Source organism: Chanodichthys erythropterus, chromosome 8, assembly GCF_024489055.1.
Source record: "Chanodichthys erythropterus isolate Z2021 chromosome 8, ASM2448905v1, whole genome shotgun sequence".
NCBI classification, from domain to species: domain Eukaryota; kingdom Metazoa; phylum Chordata; class Actinopteri; order Cypriniformes; family Xenocyprididae; genus Chanodichthys; species Chanodichthys erythropterus.
Window position 1 is genome coordinate 32370679 of NC_090228.1, and position 27850 is coordinate 32398528.

General features: G+C 37.4%; 1 protein-coding gene across 4 annotated transcripts in view; it reads left to right on the forward strand.

Annotated features, from left to right (window-relative positions):
• LOC137024716 (zinc finger protein 721-like) overlaps positions 1 to 27567 on the forward strand; it is a 42021-nt gene extending 14454 nt beyond the window's left edge. For 2 of the 4 annotated variants that reach the window (XM_067392554.1, XM_067392555.1), the window contains 7 exons: positions 771 to 1181; positions 9931 to 11061; positions 13036 to 13515; positions 15424 to 16038; positions 19181 to 20020; positions 23708 to 24106; positions 24436 to 27567. In XM_067392554.1, the coding sequence (XP_067248655.1) occupies positions 836 to 1181; positions 9931 to 11061; positions 13036 to 13515; positions 15424 to 16038; positions 19181 to 20020; positions 23708 to 24106; positions 24436 to 26144 (5520 nt within the window). In that variant the 5' untranslated portion in view covers positions 771 to 835 and the 3' untranslated portion in view covers positions 26145 to 27567. The remainder of the gene's footprint in view (positions 1 to 770; positions 1182 to 9930; positions 11062 to 13035; positions 13516 to 15423; positions 16039 to 19180; positions 20021 to 23707; positions 24107 to 24435) is intronic. The other 2 variants (XM_067392558.1, XM_067392557.1) reach the window with 2 other exon arrangements.
• The last annotated feature ends 283 nt before the right edge of the window (positions 27568 to 27850 follow it).

Below are 27850 nucleotides of genomic sequence, written 5' to 3' on the forward strand. Positions count from 1 at the left end.
AAAAAAAATACATTCATCAAAATAAGTTATATCTATAGAAAATATGGATACGCAGGACATTCATTACTTTAATTTTTAAATAATTGTGTTAGTATTATTTTAATACATGATCTAAATTTGAAAAATGCATGTAATTTAGCCTGTCTAAATTTGTTAATTTTTAAAGAAACGTATTTTTCCCCTGGTTCATTATGTTAAAATATTAAAACAGAAACTGAATTGCATGATATCATGTCTGATTCACCTAAGATCATTGATTACAGTTTTTATTTATTTTTTTCATTTAGCTGCATTACTGGTGATATTACATAATTGAAGATTTTACACTGTTGTTGGATGGACCAAATTAAAATATCATGCCTTTTAATCCATCTGATTGAGGTGACACAAATTAAACTATGAATTGAGTAAATGTAAACACATTTCTGAGAAAAATATTTTCAAAACAAAAATGTTCCCTTGCGTGGTTCATTAGCTGAGACCTTTGTCTACAAATATATCAGTTTAAATAATGTATACAACAAAGACTAACTTCTAAAACATGCTTTGTCTCTTATCTCAAGAATCAGTGCTAGTCTGTATAGTTTGTGTTCTTTGTAGTGCTAGTTTTGAGTGTTTTTAGTCTAATCAGATCATTTTATTTATTAACTCTAACTCTGACACACTTACCAGTGCGCTGAACTAAACTAGATCTGATTGAGACTCCCTCAGGGATTTAGATTGGAGGTGTTTTTTCTTTCTGTTAATTATTCTCATTTTATACATGACAGAGAGAGAACACACAGAGAAACTCTTGGTGAAGTGACTGAGATCTATGTGACACACTATTATAAAGATGGCATTTATTAGAGAGGACAGTAAAGACCTGAGGATTGAAGAAGTATTCAGTTTGAAACCAGAAGAAACTGAGGAACAAACTAAGATGGCATTTATTAGAGAGGAGAGTGAAGACCTGAAGATTGAAGAAGTATTCAGTTTGAAACCAGAAGAAACTGAGGAACAAACTAAGATGGCATTTATTAGAGAGGAGAGTGAAGACCTGAAGATTGAAGAAACATTCAGTTTGAATCCGGAAGAAACTAAGGAACAATCGAAGATGGAGTTTATTAAAGAGGAGAGTGAAGACATGAAGATTGAAGAAGTATTCAGTTTGAATCCGGAAGATCCTGAGGAACAAACAGGTTGGTTTTGTTCTCAAAGCTGAACTGTGTTATTTGATCCAGTGTTGAGCATCAGTAGTGTAATGCTTGATTTATAACCAGAATATAATCACTTAAATAGTCAGGCATAGCATTAATTTAGTTATTCAAGCGTAAGACAGCATAGAAAATAAAGACATACCTCATTGTTCCTCGGCTAAATTCAATTTGACCATCAGTTTTCACACTTTCGTGTGATGTTAAACGACATAGTTTAACAGACAGAGATTTAAGACAGTTTAATTTGGTCCATGCTCGAAGTCCTTCATCAGAATAATCGTTTCATCGCGTTCAGATAGTGTCCAGTTTGCACATATAATTAATTTGAAGAAGATTTGATAAAAATGTGTGCATACACAGTGCTGGTTAATGTTTGGTGTGAGATAAAAACATTAAACTCGAATACTTTATTCTGTATGAGCTATGTGTCACATGGCTATTGTTGTTAACCCTGTAAAGCCCACTGTTGCAGAATTACAACATCACTTTCAACAATTTTTAAAAAAGGCTTGCAAATGTTTTTTTTCTCTCTCAAGACCACATTTACATAGTTAATGGGTTCTATTGTTTGTCCTCACAATGCTATTGGATAGAATAAGTGTTTATAGGTCCATGAAGTTACTCTACTGCAGATTTTGCGTCAAGCTCATCTCCTTTTTTTACATGACTGGATTTGTCAAGACTCAAGTAAGTAAATTTCCTTACATATTTTTTTTTTGGTGTTTTTTACAATGTCTATAACAGATATATTTAGTTATTTTGGAAAACATTAATCAAATTTGATTTAGAGCTTGTTAAGTCCATGTTGTAATTCTACAAAGAGTGGTAGTCAAAATAGCCTGTGCTCCTACACATTACATAAGGACACTGCACTTCTCACATGGTCACAAATCGAAATTTAAACTGTTAGATTCATTGTAACTAAGTTCTAAATGTGCTTTTCTGTTAAATTTGTACTTAGTTTAGTTTAGACCATAATTAAACACAGGAATAAACTGTATGTGGGATTTAGAACTCCATCATCCAGAGCAATGAAACTCCCTGTATATTTGTAGTTTGTTTTTTAACTTCTAAATGATCCTGAGATTTTTTTTTTTTTTTTTTGAGTGTTGGCCAAGTAGCAGTTTATAGCATTAGGAGCTCTGAATGATTTTGGGGGGATGCCTTTTGCATTCTTCAGGGACCGGTGTGAATGGTCTTGAACATGAACCTGTAAGTGCTCTGGGGGGATGCATGTGTTCCTTTAGTATGATAAGTAGAGAGCATAATAGGCCAGCCAGACAGAATTGTTTGAATGTAGTAGTGGAATTTTGATTAGCATTTGCATTGAAATTATAATACTTTGATGGATAATATACTTAGATCTCTACCCTCGACACATGGTCTACCACCCTGTATTCTTTCAGTTTATCTACAATATAAGACCCATTTTTATTATTCACTTATTATTATTATTTTTACTTTTTCCATTTCAGAATGCCAAGATGTCATCGGAAAACCCGCCCACTGGATGTACGCAAAGACATGATTGCACATTTCCCAGTAAAGAAGAGAGGACGCTGTAGACACTGCAATAATGGATACACACAAATACACTGTAGCAAGTGCCATGTTCGCCTGTGCTTCTCAGATGAAAAGAACTTGGGGACAGTCTTAGGGACTATCACTGTAAAACACAGACTTCATTCAAACCACATTGAAAGTTATAGAAGAAAAAGTTTTATAAATACAATTTTTCTTTCAATATTTTTATTAATAAATGCTTATTCATAAATATGATTGTTATGTGATTATTATTCATGATATATACTGTTATGGGGCTAAGTAAGCAATCAACCCTGCAAATTAATGCTTAAATGCTCTGTATATCTGTTCAGACAAAGTGAATACAAATACAGAAAATCTGCTCCCAGCTAGGCCCAACGTTGCAATATTACAACATTTCCCTAAAAACTCTTTATTTTCTACATCAGAGGCCTCCTAAAGCAATATCTGAGAGGTCAAAAAATATTTGCTCTTTTTTTTTTTATATATATATTTGGGTTTTACAGGGTGAAACACAAAGCGAAGCTCCGCGCTGAAACTGAGCATATGCGCGCTCTGATGTACAGTGGGGCAAAAAAGTATTTAGTCAGCCACCAATTGTGCAAGTTCTCCCACTTAAAAAGATGAGAGAGGCCTGTAATTTTCATCATGGGTACATTTCAACTATGAGAGACAAAATGAGAAAAAAAAATCCAGAAAATCACATTGTCTGATTTTTAAAGAATTTATTTGTAAATTATGGTGGAAAAGAAGTATTTGGTCAATAACAAAAGTTCATCTCAATACTTTGTTATATACCCTTTGTTGGCAATGACAGAGGTCAAACGTTTTCTGTAAGTCTCCACAAGGTTTTTACACACTGTTGCTGGTAGTTTGGCCCATTCCTCCATGCAGATCTCCTCTAGAGCAGTGATGTTTTGGGGCTGTCGCTGGGCAACACGGATTTTCAACTCCCTCCAAAGATTTTCTATGGGGTTGAGATCTGGAGACTGGCTAGGCCACTCCAGGACCTGGAAATGCTTCTTACGAAGCCACTCCTTCGTTGCCCGGGCGGTGTGTTTGGGATCATTGTCGTGCTGAAAGACCCAGCCACGTTTCATCTTCAATGCCCTTGCTGATGGAAGGAGGTTTTCACTCAAAATCTCACGATACATGGCCCCATTCATTCTTTCCTTTACACGGATCAGTCGTCCTGGTCCCTTTGCAGAAAAACAGCCCCAAAGCATGATGTTTCCACCCCCATGCTTCACAGTAGGTATAGTGTTCTTTGGATGCAACTCAGCATTCTTTCTCCTCCAAACACGACAAGTTGAGTTTTTACCAAAAAGTTCTATTTTGGTTTCATCTGACCATAAGACATTCTCCCAATCCTCTTCTGGATCATCCAAATGCTCTCTAGCAAACTTCAGACGGGCCCGGACATGTACTGGCTTAAGCAGGGGGACACGTCTGGCACTGCAGGATTTGAGTCCCTGGCGGCGTAGTGTGTTACTGATGGTAGCCTTTGTTACTTTGGTCCCAGCTCTCTGCAGGTCATTCACTAGGTCCCCCCGTGTGGTTCTGGGATTTTTGCTCACTGTTCTTGTGATCATTTTGACCCCACGGGGTGAGATCTTGCGTGGAGCCCCAGATCGAGGGAGATTATCAGTGGTCTTGTAGGTCTTCCATTTTCGAATAATTGCTCCCACAGTTGATTTCTTCACACCAAGCTGCTTACCTATTGCAGATTCAGTCTTCCCAGCCTGGTGCAGGTCTACAATTTTGTTTCTGGTGTCTTTTGAGAGCTCTTTGGTCTTGGCCATAGTGGAGTTTGGAGTCTGACTGTTTGAGGTTGTGGACAGGTGTCTTTTGTACTGATAACGAGTTAAAACAGGTGCCATTAATACAGGTAACGAGTGGAGGACAGAGGAGCCTCTTAAAGAAGTTGTTACAGGTCTGTAAGAGCCAGAAATCTTGCTTTTTTGTAGGTGACCAAATACTTATTTTCCACCATAATTTGCAAATAAATTCTTTAAAAATCAGACAATGTGATTTTCTGGATTTTTTTTTCTCATTTTGTCTCTCATAGTTGAAATGTACCTATGATGAAAATTACAGGCCTCTCTCATCTTTTTAAGTGGGAGAACTTGCACAATTGGTGGCTGACTAAATACTTTTTTGCCCCACTGTATATCATAATAACAATTGTATTTTTCATGTGTTCATATTATTCAAACGTCAGTTCTGACTGCATCGTGAGCAAAATACAAACAACACTCATGTGCTGCTGTGCTGAGGGAAACATACATACGGCTCGCGAGTTCGAACGCAAACGCAGAGGTGAATGAGTTGCACTTTTGTGACATGTAATGTGTAATGCGATCTTATGCAAACATATTTTCCATTTGTGCTGGTAGATTACAGCAAAACAATCCACATGCACCTTCTGGTCGCAGGAAAATGCATTTTTGTGTTTTAGCACTGAGGAAACGAGCACCAACAATATTTCTCTGAATGACGAGACCGAGGCGAGAGAAGTGATACTTCCTCATGCATAATACAGCAATTATAATCTTATACATACTACACCACAGTGATTGGATTGAATGTGCTTTTTCTCATGCATAAATGCAGAAACTGTTGACGTCAGCATGTTCGAGCAGCCCATACATTGAGCCAAGACGTCAGATTTTGTGACATTGGTCCAACATTGCTTTTCAAACCTGCAGACAGAAATCACTCAGAAAAATGCAAAAATAACTAATGTCAAATTATAAATAAAATTGAGTACCTTTAGTGTTTTCAATGATGTGCAGCCTATGCATATCTGTTCACAGCTCAAAAAATGTGTTCTGGGGTTTCATGACCCATTAAATAAGTGTTTTCTATCAAATGTTGAATTTCCTAAATTTTGAAACATCCGGTTTTACAATGGGGACAATCTTAGAAGGATGAACAAATAATGTTTGTGGTCATCACATTAAAAATAAAATTTGAAGTGCTGGAAAATAAACGTGTGTGTGTCTAATTACAGTCCCAATAGCTTTGTCATTATTGCAATCAATAAAACTTAGGTAAATGTGAAACTGCATTAAAATATGAATACAACATTAAAAAGTCAACCACTGATGGTTTTGTGTCGATGTACAGCGACAACAGAATGAACAGCTAAAATTTCACCGGAAATGCCCAAGCTGGCTTAACAACAACTAGGAAGTAACCGTGCATATAGTCCATTATCCCTGAGGGGGAATTTAGGCATTACAAGTAACACTCCAAACAATAATAATATAAGTTTGACCATAATAACAGAAATATCATTAAATGTAAATCATTAAATACAAATAAAAAGTGGTTAATACATATCCTTATTTAAATGTCCAGCAGAAAATGAATGATATTTTGCAGAAATTAATGATATTTTTGAAGAACGTCATGCGCACAATTCCCAGGGGTGAACTTTTTGAGAATAGCCCTGTAGTGAACAGCACATTCTAGGGCCTAGTTTATGGCCGGGCCACTCTGTCCATAACAGCGGACAAAGGATTAGGGATAGACCGATTTGCATTTTTCAGGGCCGATGCCGATACAGATTATTACAGATCAAGGAGACCGATAACCGATATTTTGAACCGATATGTGTCTAGTGTAAAAATGAAAATTAATGTCAAAATTAAGAATAAAAAGGCCTCTGACAAAGACTCTCTTTAAATTATTTTAACACATCTTTAATTCTGAGAACTGTTCATAATAACAACATTAATATTAATAATAACAACAAACATAAAAAGTGCTGGGAGCATCCATCAGCAGCATTCTATAAACAAAGTAAAACTTAAAGCAAATTTAAACAGCAACAAATGAACAAATAATGGAAAATAAACAATCTCACTGAAGTTTTATAAAGTAAATTAAAATGGGTAACAATTAGTAGTATACAGGACAGCGTCATCCAGAAACGTGCAATGTGAGATTATTGACAATTTACGTTATTAGCATAGGGTTATTAGTCAAATGAGAGAGCGCTGCCGCGGAGATAACTAAATCATAATAGGGAGCTCGCGTCGCGTCAGGGCGTCAGAGCTCGCGCATGATGCCCTTTCAGCTCTTCAAAATTGCATAATGGTAATTCTGAATCTGTATGATAAATTATTTTGCAATCATGTTAGAATAAAGCAACATTTCTCCAAATATGCGCAATTTTTTGACTAAGAGCCCTAACGGAACGGACGCTGTTCAATGAAGCTATGTAAACAACACACAAAAAAAAAAAAAACGCAGCAGACGTGAGTAAATTAATTCGTGTTGATAATCTATTCACAATATAACGTTAAGTTGGCCGAATGGTGAGAGAAGTAGGTTTTAGTTTCACTATCTCAGCACTGATGTGATGATCCGTTAAAGCATATCACTGCAATGACGGACATTGACCGGGAATTCAGAGTATAATAACTGAACGGGGCTTGTCATCATAAATCGATTATATTTAGGTGTTTTGCAACTTCAGTGTAGTGATTTATTGCAACTTCAGGAACGTTTACTGCATTCTTACCTTCGAGAGATAACTTATTGATGTGTGATGATGATCACTGAAGCAGCTCCTGTGCTTTCAGTGTGAGAGCGGAACATTTTCCAGCCGCGCCAGCCGTATTGATTGGCCAGGCTCGTGACTCCAAACAAATCAGATGGACGATGGGCGGGGCTTAGTCTAAGCCACAGAGCGGTGCGGTCTGACTGAGGTGGCTGGATCAGTGCCAGATCGCGCATTTCAAAATAAAATGGTTTTATCGGCAAATCGGTTTTGAAAATGGCCGATGCCGATAACAATAAAAATGCTTAATATCGGCGCCGATAATCGGCCACGCCGATTATCGGTCGACCCCTACAAAGGATTGCTACATTTTGATTGGATCTTGGTGGACTAACACAAACAAACTGTCCAACGCCATCAGATAAAGTTGTAAGGACAACATCCAGACCTCTATTTGAGAGCAAGAAGAAAACCTCTTGTACCAAGAGTGGGAAGGACAGGACTTCTCATTGGTCCACAGGCAGTTTCTGCCCTTCACCCATCTAGAGACTACTTCCTAAGGTTGGCCAGAGACTGCCATAAAAATTCCTCGGGACCTTAGCAGCAATGGGTGAAACAAAGAGAGATCACAAAGATCCATCCAAATCCATTCAAAACTATGTTTGAAAACCTTAGAACTGATGCAAACTACACATCCATTTCATACTTATTCACATAAATAAGTATTCTCAGTGACAGCTATTTGTAGTGCAACATCTGACACAAATACAGCTGTTAATGTACAATTGAATGAATGCATGACAATTCAGTCTTTTTCCATCATGTTTAGTCTCTATTTGTTTAGAATATTGCCAAAGGTATTCTGGTGGTTGTTTGGAAAATGAGAAATGCATTGGTAAACTTTAAAGACACTGCAAAGACTTCCAACTTTGTGCTTGATGCAAATGAGTTCCACAGGGGAGAGAAGGGTGGGCCACACTGTGTGTGCCCCCTCTGATGCCAGCAGCCAATCACAGCACTCGAATGGAGAAGCGCCAGAATGCAATATCCTCCTCATCGGAAAGGGATAAATATTTTGTTGTATGAATATCTGAACATGCAGTATATCAAAAAAAAGAACAGACCTTCTGCTTTTAATTTCCCCCTGAATCCCCTCAGAATACACAATGGTATCGCTCTTTACAATGTCGGACACTGTGCTAATTGTTCAAAATCTGCGTCTGCGCCCTCTACTGGCAATTGTAATGATACATAACGTATATGTGTTATTTATTGTGTTTCTTACATTGTAGTATAACAGTCTTGTTCAATAAAACGTCTCAGGTTACGTATGTAACCATAGTTCCCTGAGAACAGGGAACAAGACTCTGTCTGTTAGATTGAAAAAAAAAACATACATTTACCCGCCCATAGACACTCCACTCAAAAAATTAGGAAAGAAGTGGACAAAGAGTCAAATTTATTTATATAGCGCTTTTACAATTGGTAATTGTTTCAAAGCAGCTTTACATATTAGAAGCACAGAAAAAAGGGAAGTGGTTAAAAATAAGCTGTACAAACAAGCGTGGTAATATGTAACATATACAAGATGGTGCTACATTAAGCCGGCTGACTCCTGGAGTGGAAAAACCCCCCTAGGAGAAAAACCCAGTGTGCTAGCACTGGGAAAAAAAGTCCTAGGAGGGAAAAAACCCCTTGGAAGATATATATATGTAAATGGATATGGAGATCAAAATCTGTATTAATTAAAGTACCAGGTGTATTCGGCAAGCCAACCTAGGTGTATATGGCTTTCTTCTTTCTGATGACATAAAAATCCTGACACCTCCAAGCTTTATAATGGCAGTGACAGGGATCAGTGAGTATGAGCTGAAGAAATTGCTTCCATCCACTATAAACGTATGCTCTGGAGGGTTAATAATGTAGTGTTTGTGTAAAAAAACAAAAAAAAAAACAAAACAAAACATATTTAAACAAGTTATGAAGTAAAATTTCTAGCTAGATATTTTACTTGTAATAATCTGGACCAGAGGACTTGGGTCAAGGGGTTCTGGAAGAGCAGTTGTGGACCTGGGCTTGCAAACCTAATTAATAAAATTAAACAGTAAAATTCTACTATTGTGTATTATCAGTTGGCTGATAAAGCCACTAAATCAATGATACACTGCATTAACAGTGGACAGTGCAATTTCATTATGTTGTAATCTAAGGATATATTCTGAGAAAAGTAGAGGACCTAATACTGAGCCTTGTTGCACTTCATACTAGTTTTAAGATGTCGGTATGTTAACACAAAATATAAGCAGATAGATTTAACCTAAACCATGTTTATGCTTATCAACAAATGACACTCAAGTTTATGCTTATCAACATGACTCTCAAGCTATCCAGTAAAACATTGTCAAAGAGCTAATAGTATTTATGCACTCATGATCAGATGCCAAAAGCAGGTCACGTATCACTTTAATAAATTGTGGTGCTTAAATTCTTAATTGAAATTGTTTACAAGTACCATAGCAAAGAGAGGGGACTCTATTTCCTAATATTATAGAGATGAATGGCAAATTCTGGACTGGTCAATAATAGAAACCCAGTTTTGTTACTTTCATACTTTTGATTGCTGTTGATTTGAGGCACTAAACTGCCATTAACCTCCATTTATCTTTTTTGCATTAGACCTGATGGCACTGAAAGAAGAGAATCAAGAACTGAAAGAAATAGAAGAGAAAGATCTACATAATAGTCACGATTTCATGGATGTAGGAAAATCCACACAGACTGAAAAAATTGAATATAACAGTGACTTAACCTGCTCTTGTTGTGGAAAGAGTTTCGCTGAAAAATATAAACTTAAAAACCACATGAGAGTTCACACTGGAGAGAAGCCTTACACCTGCCAACAGTGTGGAATGAGTTTCAGTCAGAAAGCAAGCCTTAATCGACACATGAAGATTCACACTGGAGAGAAGCCGTTCACATGTCAACAGTGTGGAATGAGTTTAAGTAATAAAGGAAGCCTTGATCGACACATGAAGATCCACACAGGAGAGAAGCCTTTTACATGTGATCAGTGTGGGAAGAGTTTCACTGATAAGGGAAACTTTAAACGACACATGATAATTCACACTGGAGAAAAGCCTTACACATGTGATCAGTGTGGAATGAGTTTCAGACTTAAATCATCCCATGATACACACATGAAGATTCACACTGGAGAGAAGCCTTTCACATGTGATCAGTGTGGAATCAGTTTCATTGATAAAGGAAACCTTAAACAACACATGAAAATTCACACTGGAGTGAAACCTTTCACATGTCAACAGTGTGGAAAGAGTTTCAATGATAAAGGAAACCTTAATCGACACAAGATGATTCACACTGGAGAAAAGCCTTACACATGTGATCAGTGTGGAAAGAGTTTCAGACTTAAATCAACCCATGATTCACACATGATGATTCACACTGGAGAGAAGCCTTTCACATGTGGTCAGTGTGGAATCAGTTTCGTTGATAAAAGAAACCTTAAACAACACATGAAAATTCACACTGGAGAGAAGCCGTTCACATGTGATCAGTGTGGAAAGAGTTTCAGACTTAAATCAACCCTTGATTCACACAAGAGGATTCACACTGGAGAGAAGCCGTTTGGTTGTGTTCAGTGTGGAAAAAGATTCACTGATAAAGGAAACCTTAGACACCACATGAACAGTCACCCTGGAGAGAAGCTGTTTACATGTGATCAGTATGGAAAGTTTCTCCAATGTAAAGTAATTCTTAATTCCCAATTTCCCAATAGAAAACACTCAGGTGAGTTATGTTTTATATGTCATTAGTGTGGAAAGAGTTTCAAACATAAAGCTACTCACGATTCACACATGAATAGTCACACTTAGACAGTTGCCGTTTCATCACATTGTGAGGAAATGTAAATCCAGGTTTTATTGGCTTTACATTTGATCATTTAGCAGACATTTATCCCAAGTGACTTATAGATGAGGAGAGCAGTAGAAGCAATCAAACTGACAATAGGGCAACAATATTCAAGTGCTGTTATCAGTCCCCAGTTAGTCTAGTACATTATATACATGTAGTGAGTTTTTTTAATAGGTATAAAAAAAACATAGTGAATTCTAATGATAATGTGCCTCAGGGACAGCATATATTAGGAGAAAAGCAGAGGACCTAATACTGAGCCCTGTTGCACTCCATACTTGTTTTTTTTAAAGGGGTGGTTAAGTGTTTTTTTTTCTAGGCTTAACTGTGTTCTTGGGGCACAGTTTATCATGTCTTAATGCTTAGTTTTTTTGAAAACACTGTATTTTTCATATATTTTACCTTTTATTTTACACCTCTGTTTTCACTGTCATATGAACGGCTCATTTGACTTCCTGCTTCTATGAAGCCGCTCCCTCCGAAATACACAATGTGCTCAGATTGGTCAGCAGGTTGGTAGCTGGCCCAGTGTATCTTGATTCGCTGAAATGACACGGCCCTTACCATCCGTTGCTTCAGTCAAAATGTAAATAATGGCGTCTATATTGCTGTATCAAATTGAGCCGAATTAGACCTAGATGAAGAGGGTCAATCGCAATTGCAGCTTTTAAAGGACGTTTATTAATGGTATTTCATTTTGTATTTGTGTCAAAGTCTTTAGATGCTGTCACTGCTGTTTGTTAGCTTTCAATATACAGTTTTATCCTGATTAAAGCTTTACTGTAGCCGAATACATGACTGAGTAGTCGCATTTTTGTAAAGGTAGAGTTTAATTTATAGCAATTTAATTTATAACTGTTTGTCTATGAACATAGACGTTTGTTGGTGTTTGTAGAATTTAGCTAACTGGCTAGCGAAGCGAAAACGAGTTGCTCTTTGTTTATGTCCTTGATGCAACCAAAAACAGCAACAGAACTATAGGTTTAAAAGACATGTACAAACAATAAAACGTACTTACAGTTTGAAGCCAATAAACAGCAGCTTCTGCTTTTAAAGTGGGAACTGCTTCATCTTTCAGTAATAGCCATCCAGCATTGAACTTGTGTAGATTCTGGAAGCTGTCTTTAGCGCCACATCCAGTGTATAACATATCACAGATTATTATTATAATGGGTTCTATTATCTTTTGACGTGCCACTCGCGTCCGGTTTAAACAACTCTTGCTTCCACATGCTGCACCACATGGCCTTGCCCACTTTGTTGTGCATTCCCAGGGGCATGTTCTGCAAGGTTTATGATGACACCAACCCGGGAAGAAGCTTGTTGTAGTCCAAACCGGTCGTTTTTGTAGGCAGTAAACTGCCATAACTTTAAAAGACAATATCTCCGTTTGCATTGAACTTTCAGCACTGTAACTTTGCAGATACTGTTTATGCTCAAGCAGCAACATAACACACTAACTAAAGTTAAAAAAGTGAAATAAATCGCATTTAACCACCCCTTTAAGATGTCTATTTGTTTATTTGAATAGATTTGACTTAAACCGTGCTAATGCTTATCCACAAGTGACAACATTATTCTAAAACTATCTAATAGAATGTTGTGATCCGTTGTCAAAAGACCTAATAGCACTAGAATAAAGATGCCCTTGTGATAAGATGTGAAAAGCAGGTACTTTATAGCTTTATTAAATGATGGTGCTTAAAACCTGAATTTACCAAAATGGCAGATTCAGGAAGGCAATGCAGTTTTGTTACACAATGTTGATTTTGATATTTTAATCCTGGATGTGATGTCTGTTGCTTGTGGGCCATTAAACTGCTATTAACTTGTATTTTTTTGCTTTAGACCTGATGGCATTGAAAGAAGGGAATCAAGAACTGAAAGAAACAGAAGAGAAAGATCAGTTTAAGAGATGTGATTTCACTGATGTTGAAAAATCCATACCGACTGAAACGATTTCATCACAAATTCTGAAGACTGAATTTGACAGTAACTTAACTTGCTCTCATTTTGGAAAGGGTTTCGATCAAAAACAAAACCTTAAAAACCACATGAATATTCACGCTGAACTGAAGTCTTTCACATGTCAACGGTGTGGAAAGAGTTTCAGACTTAAATCAACCCTTGATTCACACAAGAGGATTCACACTGGAGAGAAGCCGTTTGGTTGTGTTCAGTGTGGAAAAAGATTCACTGATAAAGGAAACCTTAGACACCACATGAACAGTCACCCTGGAGAGAAGCTGTTTACATGTGATCAGTATGGAAAGTTTCTCCAATGTAAAGTAATCCTTAATTCCCAATTTCCCAAGAGAAACCACTCAGGTGAGTTATGTTTTATACGTCATTAGTGTGGAAAGAGTTTCAAACATAAAGCTACTCACGATTCACACATGAACAGTCACACACGTGAGAGTCCTTACACCTGCAAACAGTGTGGGATCCACAGAAATGCATTATTCACTACTGTAAAGTGACATGACTGGGGGATTTTTTTTCCATGCACTGTGTGCAGATGTGATCAATAAACAACAATGAATTGGTGATTATTTTCAGCTGTAAAATCAACAATACTCTCTCCTAACTTGGACAGTTGCAGTTTCATCACATTGCGAGGAAATGTAAATCCTGGTTTTATTGGCTTTACATTTGATCATTTAGCAGACATTTATCCCAAGTGACTTATAGATGAGGAGAGCAGTAGAAGCAGTCAAACTGACAATAGGGCAACAATATTCAAGTGCTGTCGTCAGTCCCCAGTTAGTCTAGTACATTATATACATGTAGTGAGTTTTTGTAATAGATATAAAAAACATAGTGAACTCTAATGATAATGTGCCTCAGGGACAGCATATATTAGGAGAAAAGCAGAGGACCTAATATTGAACCCTGTTGCACTCCATACTTGTTTTTTTAAAGGGGTCGTTCAGTGGTTTTTTTTTTGGTTTTTTTTAGGCTTTACTGTGTTCTTGGGGCACAGTTTATCATGTCGTAATGCTTAGTTTTTTTTTAAACACTGTATTTTTCATATATTTTACCTTTTATTCTACACCTCTGTTTTCACTGTCATATGAACGGCTCATTTGACTTCCTGCTTCTATGAAGCCGCTCCCTCCGAAATACACAATGTGCTCAGATTGGTCAGCAGGTTGGTAGCTGGCCCAGTGTATCTTGATTCGCTGAAATGACACGGCCCTTACCATCCGTTGCTTCAGTCAAAATGTAAATAATGGCGTCTATATTGCTGTATCAAATTGAGCCGAATTAGACTTGGATGAAGAGGGTCAATCGCAATCGCGGCTTTTAAAGGACGTTTATTAATGGTATTTCATTTTGTTAATTGGCTAGCGAAGCAAAAACGAGTTGCTCTTTGTATATGTCCTAGATGCATTAAAAATAGCAACAGAACTATAGGTTTAAAAGACATTTACTAACAATAAAACATACAGTTTGAAGCCAATAAACAGCAGCTTCTGCTTTTAAAGTAGGAACTGCTTCATCTTTCAGTAATAGCCTTTGTGTAAATCCAGCATTGAACTCGTGTAGATTCTGGAATCTGTCTTCAGCGCCGCATCCAGTGTAGAAAATATCACCTATTATAATGGGTTCTATTATCTTTTGAGGCGCCGCACCACTCGCGTCCGGTGTACACAACTCTTCGCTTCCACATGCTGCACCACATGGCCTCGCCCACTTTGTTGCGTTTTCCCGGAGGCGTGTTTTGAGGGTTTATGATGTCACCAACCCGGGAAGAAGCTTGTTTTTGTAGGCAGTGAACTGCCATAACTTTAAAAGACAATATCTCCAATATCTCTAACTTTGCAGATACTGTTTATGCTCAAGCAGCAACATTACACACTAACTAAAGTTAAAGCGCATTTAACCACCCCTTTAAGACGTCTATTTGTTGATTTGGATAGATTTGACTTAAACCGTGCTAATGCTTATCCACAAGTGACAACATTATTCTACAGCTATCTAATAGAATGTTGTGATCCGTTGTCAAAAGACCTAATAACACTAGAATAAAGATGCCCTCGTGATAAGATGTGAAAAGCAGGTACTTTATAGCTTTATTAAATGATGGTGCTTAAATCCTGAATTTACCTGAATGGCAGATTCAGGAAGGCAATGCAGTTTTGTTACACAATGTTGGTTTTTATATTTTAATCCTGGATGTGATGTCTGTTGCTTGTTGTTAAACTGCTATTAACTTGTATTTTTTTGCTTTAGACCTGATGGCAATGAAAGAAGGGAATCAAGAACTGAAAGAAGGGGATCTAGAACTGAAAGAAGGGAATCTAGAACTGAAAGAAGGGGACGAAGAACTGAAAGAAGGGAATCAAGAACTGGAAGAAACAGAAGAGAAAGATCAGTTTAAGAGATGTGACTTCATTGATGTTGAAAAATCCATACAGACTGAAACGACTTCATCACAAGTTCTGAATTTTGGAAAGCGGTTTGATCAAAAACAAAACCTTAAAAACCACGTGAATATTCACGCTGAACTGAAGTCTTTCACATGTCAACAGTGTGGAAAGAGTTTCACTGATAAAGAAAACCTTGAACAACACATAAAAATTCACACTGGAGAGAAGCCATTCACATGTGATCAGTGTGGAAAGAGTTTCAGACTTAAATCAACCCTTGATTCACACAAGAGGATTCACACTCGAGAGAAGCCGTTTGGTTGTGTTCAGTGTGGAAAAAGATTCACTGATAAAGGAAACCTTAGACACCACATGAACAGTCACCCTGGAGAGAAGCTGTTTACATGTGATCAGTATGGAAAGTTTCTCCAATGTAGAGTAATCCTTAATTCCCAATTTCCCAAGAGAAACCACTCAGGTGAGTTATGTTTTATATGTCATTAGTGTGGAAAGAGTTTCAAACATAAAGCTACTCATGATTCACACATGAACAGTCACACAGGTGAGAGTCCTTACTGTATGTTCCCACCGCCGGCGGTGAGGGCGTCAAAGTGACAGGAAGTCATTCATTTTCGATGAGAGCCGGCGGCGAGCACCGGCGAGAGCAAACCGGCGCGTCTTGGACGGTGAGAGCATCGAGGAGAGTTGAAATCAAGTCAACTTTATGGTAATGAGCTATGACGCAGTTGGCAGCAACCAATCAGAATGCAGAGGTCCTCGCTTGAGAGGATTCAGATAGGTTGCCGCAACTTGACCCTCCCACCGGCGGTGGTTTGAACGAACAGTAAAGCGTTGTTGGCAGGGCGTCCAAGGCGAATGTTGATGCTCTCGCTGGCGGCAGTGTGAACACACGGTTACACCTGCAAACAGTGTGGGATCCACAGAAATGCATTATTCACTACTGTAAAGTGACATGACTGGGGGATTTTTTTCCATGCACTGTGTGCAGATGTGATCAATAAACAACAATGAATTGGTGATTATTTTCAGCTGCAAAATCAACAATACTCTCTCCTAACTTGGACAGTTGCAGTTTCATCACATTGTGAGGAAATGTAAATCCAGCTTTTATTAGTTTTACATTTGATCATTTAGCAGACATTTATCCAAAGTGACTTACAGATGAGGACAGCAGTTGAACAATCGGTAACACTTTACTTGAAGGGGTGTGCATAAGACTGACATGATACCTTCATAATCTTGGTTTTATGAATGTTTATGACAACTGTCATTAAGTGTCATTCGCTCAATTATGTCATTTTTAATGCAAAGATGACATTGTTTGAGATGTCTTTGTTACGACAACTTGACATTAGTAAAACATCATAACCTGTCATAAACATGACATAGCAGATTAATAGCAGATTTAACTTAAAAAAACTACTTAGCTTTATGGGTTAACATTACATTACATTATTTTGGTAACACTTCAGTATAGGGAACACATATAAATGATTAACTATGACTTTTCCCTCAATAAACTCTTAATTTACTGCTTATTATAGTTAATTGTTAGGTTTAGGTATTGGGTAGGATTAAGAATGTAGAATAAGATCATGCAGAATAAGGCATTAATATGTGCTTAATAAGTACTAATAAATAGCCAGTATTTTAGCCATATGAATGCTAATAGTAATAAGCAACTAGTTAAAAGACCCTAAAAGAAAGTGTTACCATTATTTTATAACAGTGTCATATTTTTTAAGAAATTTGAAATTGTCTATTATCTGACCTTCTGTTGGAGGAAACTTAAAAAAAAACAAAAAACAAAATAAAAACATAAAATGAAAAATAGTCATGACGCTGTTATAAAATTATTTGTCAGAGTATTATCACTTAATGACATTTTACTGACAAGTTCAATTTGTACCACTGTACTTGAGCTCAAGATACATATTTATGACACTATTATAATGGCCTCATGTCAAAACCAACCACATGACAGTTTAATGTAATGTTAACCCATAAAGCTAAATGATGTCAAGTTGTCATGACAAAGACACTGACAGGTTATGATGTATTGGTTTATGTCAAGTTGTCATAACTCGGACATCTCAAACAATGTCATCTTTGCATTAAAAATGACATAACTGAGCGAATGACACTTAATGACAGTTGTCATAAACATTCATAAAACCTCATTCATATTCATATCATTCAAAACCTCCTTCACACTTGCCTATAGAGGAGACATCCAGAAAGAGGGACTGCAAACTGACAGTAACAAGCTCAGACTGGATTGCAGAGACAGGCATCCTAGGCAGCAGGACTCAGTATAGCACTATGAACCCTTGCAATCAAGGAGAGTTACTCTGCTTAAACTAGGACCTACAGAGTGCTTCTTAGGGCACTCTGGAGGCTGAGTACTCTACATAGGGTCCCTAATGAGAGGCAAACCTCCAGCTCCAACAGGGGCTGACCTACCATGGAGGTTCTTACTTAAAAGAATCTCTTAATAACGATGTACCAAGGAGGTCCCACAAAAAAACTTTAACCTTACGACTAGATCTCTGGAGTGCTGTACTCTAAGAACAACCCTTAATGCGAGGAGAGTACCATTTGGACTCAACTGAGACGAGTATTGACTAAGCTCAATGCAAGTGATGATATATTCTGTCAAATATTATTTAAAAATAATGGTTTTCTATAATATACTTTAAAATATAATGTATTTCTGTGATGCAAAGTGTCTGAACAATAATGTTACCTCTGTGGCATATATAGACTTTTAGCTTAAAAGCATGCACATTTGGAGAAATATTGATGGATTCTCATGTTTATGTCTATTTTCTATACAGAGGAGTAATATTTATTTAATATTTATTGTCATCACTGTGAGCAATGGATAAATTAATCTAAAGAAGAACAGGACATTCAGGAACTAACAGCATGTCTTCCAGAGGTCGCTAACCATGGCTTTAACATACAGATAAACACTTTTGAAGACAATAAATACACGATTGAGATGATGTATGCATGTATTGACTGAATTTGCGTCTGAATAGCGCACGCTCCGTGGGCGTGGTCGCATCAGTGGATAATGAGCTGAATCACGGACTTCTGACATGGCTCTCTTTTCATACATATTACATAAACACAGAATGTTTGTTTTTGATTTGACTTAAACAATTTAAAACCTGACATCTTAACGTTTCTTTAAACATAAGTGTAATTTTTTTGTGATTAGTATTTACTAAGTTACAGTTCATTTTCTGAGAACTATCAGATTGGACTTCGTTCACGCATCATGTTAGTTTTCTTTATTTTGCAAAAAGCACAACATTTTGTTTTTACTCTGAGTGTACACAAATAAAAGAAGATATTCTATAGTTTCAATTGATACATTACTTGTGTCTCTGAGTATTTTAAGTCCGTTTTGCTGCAAAGTGAAAAAAAATACTGCAAATCGTGCTGGCACGTTTCCCAGTTTCAGGATTGGTCTATGACAATTCAGTTTTGTTGCAAAATGTTCGTTTTGATATCTTTATATTTATATTCTGGTTGTGATGTCTGTTGCTTTGAGTTATTAACTTTGATCTTTTTTTTTTTTTTTGCTTTAGAACCGATGGCACTGAAAGAAGAGGATCAAGAACTGAAAGAAACAGAAGAGAAAGATGAATATAAGAGATGTGATTTCATTGTTCATGTTGGAAAATCCATACAGACTGAATCAAACAGTAACTTCATTTGCTCTCATTGTGGAAAGAGTTTCAGACAAAAACAAAACCTTAAGAACCACATGAAAATTCACACTGAACAGAATCCTTTCACATGTCAAAAGTGTGGGATGGGTTTCACTAGAAATGGAAACCTTAAACGACACATGATCGTTCACACTAGAGAGAAGCCTTTCAAATGTCACCAGTGTGGACTGAGTTTCACTGACAAAGGAAACCTTAAACAACACATGAAAATTCATTCCGAAGAGAAGCCGTTCACATGTGGAAAGAGTTTCAGACTTAAATCAACCCTTGATTCACACATGAAGATTCACACTGGAGTGAAGCCTTGCACATGTCAACAGTGTGGAAAGAGTTTCACTGATAAAGGAAACCTTAATCGACACATGATGATTCACACTGGAGAAAAGCCTTACGCATGTGATCAGTGTGGACAGAGTTTCGTTGTTAAAGGAAACCTTAAACAACACAAGAAAATTCACACTGGAGAGAAGCCGTTCACATGTGATCAGTGTGGAAAGAGTTTCAGACTTAAATCAACCTGTGATTCACACAAGAGGATTCACACTGGAGAGAAGCCTTTCACATGTCAACAGTGTGGAAGGAGTTTCGCTGATAAAGGAAACCTTAAACAACACATGAAAATTCACACTGGAGATAAGAGAAAGCGTTTCCGACGTAAAATAACCCTTAATTCCCACACAAAGGGAAAACACTCAGGTGAGTTATGTTTTATACGTCATTAGTGTGGAAAGAGTTTCAAACATAAAGCAACTCATGATTCACACATGAACAGTCACACACGTGAGAGTCCTTACACCTGCAAACAGTGTGGGATCCACAGAAATGCATTATTCACTACTGTAAAGTGACATGACTGGGGGATTTTTTTCCATGCACTGTGTGCAGATGTGATTAATAAACAATTAATTGGTGATTATTTTCGTTATGTATCATCAGTTGGTTGATAAAGCTGCAACACTCTCTCCTAACTTGGAAAGTTGTCATTTCATCACATTGTGAGGAAATTTAAATCCATTGGCTTGACATTTAATCATTTAACAGATGCTTTTATCCCAAGTGACTTACATATGAGGAGAGCAGTAGAAAAAACAATAGGGCAACACTATATCTATGTGCTATCACCAGTCTAGCACAGTCCATGTAGTGAGTTTTTAAAGGGGTGGTTCAGTGTTTTTTTTTTTTTTTCTAGGCTTGATTGTGTTTATGGGGTGCAGTTTAACATGTCTTAATGCTTAGTTTAAAAATATATATATTTTACCTTTTTACACCACTGTTTCCATTCTCCTAAAAATGAGTTTCTGGTTCCATGAGGCCCCTCCCTCAGAAATATGCAATGGACTGAGATTGGTTAGCTGGCCCAGTCAATTGCAATTCGCTGTCTGGAATACGTTGTCATGATTCACGTAGTCCGGAAACGCCATGACCCTTACCCAGGGCTCTCAAGTTTTGAACTGAGTTCAGAGTGAGATTTCGGCGCCGACGGGGGTCTGATATGAAAAATGACACATTCGTACAAATAAAAAAATATTTATTTAATTCAGCATATTTGTGTGCATGTGAGTGAGTGATAGATAATGGTAATATAATCATACACATTTTATTGTTGTTTTTCCTCAACATTGTAATGTGAAACAATATAAACATGGTAACCATATTCCGACTCTAGTGTACCTTATATGTACGTTACATTCGGCACAATAACAGGCGCGCTCTGCTTTACTAGTGTTTTTTCCCGCTCGCTGCTTGAGCCTATAATGCTTTTGTTCTTTAGGCCTATATTTTTTGTTTACACATATTGTTCAATGTTTTAAACCGAATGAAAACTTTAAGATAAAACACAAACTTGTTTTGTATATTACCTAATCATAAGTTTGTTCAGAAATGGTGACGACATCTTGAATAAAAATAAAAAACGTCTCTCATTTTCTCTAAATAATCGTAATTTAAAGCTGCTGTCCACGATTTTTGGCCCTCTAGCGGTTAATAAACAGAACTGCACGCGTCTTGCGGAGGAACATTCTAGCCGGAGCTACTTTTCTCCGTGTATGTCTCATGGTATGTCTATGGCGAGTCACGAAGTTACATACTCTGCGGCGAGTCCTACCAGTCTGGTCTGAAATAGTCTGAATATAAACACTTATTATAAGTGTACCGTAATGATTCAGGATAAGACAGAAACACGGTTTGGAAAATGGATTCATGTTGTATATTCTCATTATATAATGTTTGTACATTTTTAACACAAGAAAAGTTGCGGACTGCAGCTTTAAAAAAAAATTTTTTCTAGCCCAAATATTCGAATACAATATTTTGGAAAAATGCCCATCACTACTAGCCAGGCAAGTTCACGTAAAAGTACTCTGGACAAACTGTTAACTAACCTACCAGCTGCCTGGACACAAATATTCCCCAGCAATTTGATGAGATGACTTACACTTCGGTAAAGTTGATTTTATATTCGCACATTCGGCCATCCGTATTCAATAGCCTTGTTAATCACACTACATTTAGTGGACATTCACAAGTAAATATGCCATTAAAACAATACTTGCCTATTTTGATCGACTGTGAAAAATGTTGTAAGTTGACAATCATTGGTTGTCAATATGTCGCTGCTTAAAATTCGCAAACATTAATTTATTGCACATTTATTGGAAAGTCTGAATTTATCAGAAGTCCGAATGTGCGAATATAAAACCAATTTTACCCAAGTATGACTTACTGTACTCATAGGATATGGTCCCACATCGATCACGATCAGTCTGTAGCCAGATGTGAATCAATGTGACTGACAGATATCCTCCTCTGTAGCTAACTACTTCAGCGAGCATCTGAATCAGTGCGCGAGCCCGTGAATCACAGAATGTGTCGTTGGAATCAGAACATAAATATTTTTGTGGCGGGAATATCTAAATCTTACCCGGATACAGTAATTCTATTTTCTGATTGGCTGTTCGGTAGCTATATTTTTTTTATTAGATTAACTGGTGCGTGGCAGGGCCTTCTGAACTCTATGGGGAACTCGCTTGATTCCTCTAATAGCGGCGCAACTTGTTGTGCATTATCCTGGAGATTTCTCTGCGTGAGAAATACAAGATGTGGCGTGTGAGCGTGTGAACGGGTTGAAATGCGTGTGTCTCACGCCCAATGCGTGAGACTTGAGAGCCCTGCCCTTACCATTACAGGTAAAAGTCATAGTCTTTGCTTCAGTGGAAATATAATTAATGGCAGTAATGATGAAGAGCATCAAGCAGAATCTTTTTTTGCTCAGTTTTTAATATATGTTTAATGTCACTTGAAAATGTTACTGCTGCTCCATATTGTTCTGATTAAAGCTTTTCTGTAGCTGAATACATGACTGAGAAGTAGCATTTTTGTAAAGGTAATAAACAGGGTTTATGTTTATGTTAAAACAGGGTTTATGATGTCACCAACCCAGGAAGAAGAGTGTTGTAGACCAAACCGGTCGTTTTTGTAGGCATTAAACTGCCATAACTTTAAAAGACAACATCTCCATTTGCATTGACCTTTCAGCATCATAACTTTGCAGATACTGTTTATGCTCAAGCAGCAATATTACACATGAACTAAAGTTAAAAAAGTGAAATCTCAATTAACCACCCCTTTAATACATATAGAAAACATAGTGAACTCTAATGATAATGTGCCTCAGGGACAGCATATATTAGGAGAAAAGCAGAGGACCTAATATTGAGCTCTGTTGCACTCCATACTTGTGTTTTAAGATGTTTGTTTGTTTGTTTGTTTACACACAATATTAGCATTTGGATAGATTTGACTTGAACCATGCTAATGGTTATCAACAAGTGACAACATAATTCTAAAACTATCCAATAGAATGTGATCCATTGTCAAAAGAGCTAATAGCACTAGAAGAAAGATGCACTCATGATAAAATGCCCAAAGCATGTCATTCATAGCTTTGTTTAATGATGGTTCTTAAATCCTGACTGAAATTGTTCACAAGTACCACTGCATTAGGGAAAAGGGACTGTATTTTCTAATTTTTTTTAATCTGAATGGCAGATTCAGGATTGGTTATTAACAGGGGTGGCTAAGCCTGGTCTTGGAGAGCCAAAGTCCTATAGACTTCAGCTCCAACCCTAATCAAACACACCTTAACAAGCTTATCAAGGTTTGAAAGGTTGCTAGAAAGCTATAGGCAGGTGAGTTTTATCAGGGTTGGAGATAAACTCTTAAGCACTGAGGCTCTCCAGGACCAGGGTTAGTCACTCCTGGTCGATAACAATGCAGTTTTGTAGCACAATGTTGGTTCTGATATTCTAATATTTTTATCCTGGTTGTGATGCCTGTTGCTTTTAGCCATTAAACTGCTATTAACTTGTATGTTTTTTGCTTTAGACCTTATGCCACTGAAAGAAGAAACTGAAGAACTGAAAGAAACTGAAGAGAAAGATCAAAACAAGACATGTGATGTCATTAATGTTGAAAAGTCCATACAGACTGAAAGGGCTTCATCACGAAAAAAAATTCAGAAGACCAAATCTAAAAGTAACTTCACTTGCTCTCATTGTGGAAAGAGTTTTGATCAAAAACAAAACCTTAACAACCACATGAGAACTCACACTGGGGAGAAGCCTTTCACATGCCAACAGTGTGGGAAGAGTTTCAGTCAGAAAGGAAACCTTTATTCCCACATGAAAATTCACACCGGAGAGAAGCCATTCACATGTGATCATTGTGGAAAGAGTTTCCTACGTAAAATAACTCTTATTGTTCACACACAAAGAAAACACTCAGGTGAGAACTATTTTATATGTCATCAGTGTGGAAAGAGTTTAAGACATAAAAGTTGATAATGGCACTAAAAGAAAGATGCAGTCATAATTAGATACCAAAGCAGATCACGTTGTTAATTAATGATGGTACTTAAATCCTGATTGAATGCGTTTAGTATCATTGCATTAGTGAATATTAGTGAATAATTCGCTAATATTATTGACCTGAATGTCTACAGCAATGCAGTTGTGTTGCACAATATTGGTTTTGATGCCTGTTGCTTTGAGCCCTTAAAATGCCATTAACTTTTGTCTTTTATTTTTTCACTTTAAACCTGATGGCTCTGAAAGAAGAGAATCAAGAACTGGAAGAAATAGAAGAGGAAGAACAAAATAACAGACATGATTTCAATGATGTCGAGAAATCCATTCAGACTGAAATGTCTTCACTAAATAATGCTCAGAAGATCAAATCTAAAAGTAACTTCACCTGCTCTCATTGTGGAAAGAGTTTCAATCAAAAACATAACCTTAAATGCCACATGAAAGTTCACACCAAGCCTTTCTCATGCGAACAGTGTGGAATGAGATTCGTTCACAAAGGAAACCTTAATATCCACATGAGAGTTCACACAGGAGAGAAGCCGTTCACATGTGAACAGTGTGGAAAGAGCTTCAAATTGAAAAGATCCTTTAATTGCCACATGCAGACAGGACACTCAGAGAAAAGAGTAAGTCTCAACATTCAAACATCTTTGACCTGCAAACACTGTGGGAAGAGCTTCAAATATAAATCATACCTTGATTCCCACATGAGAATTCACACTGGAGAGAAGCCTTTCAGATGTGATCAGTGTGGAAAGGGCTTCATTCACAGAGGAAACCTTAATACCCACATGAGAGTTCACACTGGAGAGAAGCCGTTCACATGTGATCAGTGTGGAAAGAGTTTCAGAAATATAGGATCCCTTAATACCCACCTGAAGATTATACACTCAGAGAAAAGAGTAAGCCTCAACACTGAAAAACCTTTCGCCTGCAAACTGTGTAGAAAGGACTTTGCATATAAATCATACCTTGATTCCCACATGAGACATCACACTGGAGAGAAGCCTTTCACATGTGATCAGTGTGGGACTAGCTTCTCGCTTAAAGGAACTCTTAAGACTCACATGACCATTCACACTGGGGAGAAGCCATTCAAATGTGATCAGTGTGGAAAGAGTTTCAGACTTAAGCCAGTTCTTAATTTACACATGAAAAGTCACAGTGTTAAGAGTACTTACACCTGCAAAGAGTGTGGGAAGAGCTTCTTATATAAGCAAACATTTGATGCCCACATAAGAGTTCACACTGGTGAGAGCCCTTACGTTTGCAAACAGTGTGGGAAGATTTGCTCAAACAAAGGAAATCTTAAAGCTCACATGACAACTCACACAAAAGAGAAGCCATTCATGTGTCTTGAGTGTGGAAAATGTTTTACACGTGAACTAACCCTTACTTTCCACATGAAGCTTCACTCAGAAGAGATCTCTTTTAATTGTCAACAGTGTGGAATGAGTTTCCCAGACAAGAGACGTCTTAGCTGGCATTTAAAAAGGCACTTAAAAAATAACAGGCGAAAGAAGTCTTTCACGTGCGATGACTGTGGAAAGAGTTTCAGAATTAAAGGAAACCTCAAGACTCACATGAGAGTTCACACGGAAGAGAAACCTTTCACATGTCTTAAGTGTAAGAAGAGTTTCGCATATAAAGGTGACCTGAAACGTCATTTGCAAAAACCTTGTGGAAAGAAGTTGCTTTGCTCTGATAGTGGAAAGACGATTAGAAAAAGTAGTGTTCAACACATTCAATCTGAAGAAAGGCCGTTTAGTTGTGATCAGTGTAATAAGAAATTCATTTTGCCATCACACTTACAGATACATCAGAAAAGTCATGCAGATGTGAAACCACATTTGTGTTCATTGTGTGGAAAGAGATTTAAATGGCTCGGCGGTTTAAAATGGCACCAGAAAATTCGTATCTGTGTGAAAGTAAGGCTACGGTCAAGCCGCAGATGAATCTGGCCCAAATGTGATTGTCCACCTTAGTGACAATTTACATTCTTCACTTTTTTTTAATATAATTTAGGCTAATTTTTATCATTTAGGCTTTTGTCTTTAATTTTGTCTCTAATTTTGTCTTTAAACATGGTCTGTATTACCAAATGTTTTGGGATGTCTGCCTTTACTTGCAAATTAACTTTAAGGGCATACCGTTCTTAATTCGTAGGGTTTAATAGCTATAACAGCCTCATCTCTTCTGGGAAGGCTTTCCACAAGGTTTAGGATTGTGTTAATGGAAATTTTTGACCATTCTTCTAGAAGTGCATTTGTGAGGTCAGGCACTGATGTTGGACAAGAAGGTGTCTCCACTCTAATTCACCCCAAACCTGTTAACCTGGAATTTACTTTGTGCACTAGTGCACAGTTACAAGAAGGGGGTATCCACAAACTTCCCACAATGTTGGGAGCATGAAATTGTCCAAAATGTCTTGGCATGCTGAAGCATTAAGGCTCAGTTTCACAGACAGGACTTAGCCTAAGCCAGTACAAGTTTCTTTGAGTTTAAACATGAATTGTAGTCTAGGACTAGCTTAAGCTTTGTCTGTGAAACCGGGAAAAAGAGTTCCTTTCACTGAAACCAAACACCATAATCCCTTCTCCACCAAACTGTCCTTTGGATTGCCAGACAGAGAAGTGTAATCTGTCTAGTGGCGGCGTGCTTTACACCACTGCATCCGACACTTTGCATTGCACTTAGTGATGTAAGGCTTGGATGCAGCTGCTTGACCATGGAAACCCATTCCATGAAGCTCTCTACGCACTGTTCTTGAGCTAATCTGAAGGCCACACAAAGTTTGGAGGTCTGTAGCTATTGACTCTGCAGAAAGTTGGCAAATTCTGTGGACTGTGCGCCTCAGGATGTGCTTACCCTGCTCTGATTTTACGTGGCCTATCACTTTGTGGCTGAGTTGCCGTAGTTCCCAGTTGCTTCCACTTTGGTATGATGCCACTAACAGTTGACCATGGAATATTTAGCAGTGAGGAAATTTCACGAATGGACTATCATGATACCATGCGTGAATTCGCTGAACTCTTGAGAGCGACCCATTCTTTCACAAATGTTTGTAGAAACAGTCTGCATAGGTGCTTGATTTTATACACCTGTGGCCATGGAATTTATTGGGTGTCCAAATTCTTTTTGCAATATACTGTATGAACTCCTGTGGCTGCACCTGACCATCTGCTTTGCTCAGTTGTTGTTGTTGTTGTTGTTTTTTTAGTTCAGTTCTTTTTTTTGCCTCAAGGCACACGTTTATGAATATGAAATTAATCTTTTAATTTTTTTCTCCAAATATTTTTACATTCACAAATGGCTATATTTCACTCTTCTGTCTTTCTGTGATAAATGCTGCAATGAAAGATTATAAATAAAAACACATGAGAGAAATAATGAATGTTGTACTGTGCATTATTTGATTTACTTAACATTGTTATTAAATGCACACATAAACACACCAATCAAGCCTAACATTATGAGCACTGACAGATGAAGTGAATAACACTGATCATCTCTTCATCACGGCACCTGTTAGTGGGTGGATATATTAGGCAGCAAGTGAACATTTTGTCCTCAAAGTTGATGTGTTAGAAGCAGGAAACATGGGCAAGCATTGAGATTTGAGCGAGTTTGACGAGGGCCAAATTATGTTTGTTAATTGACT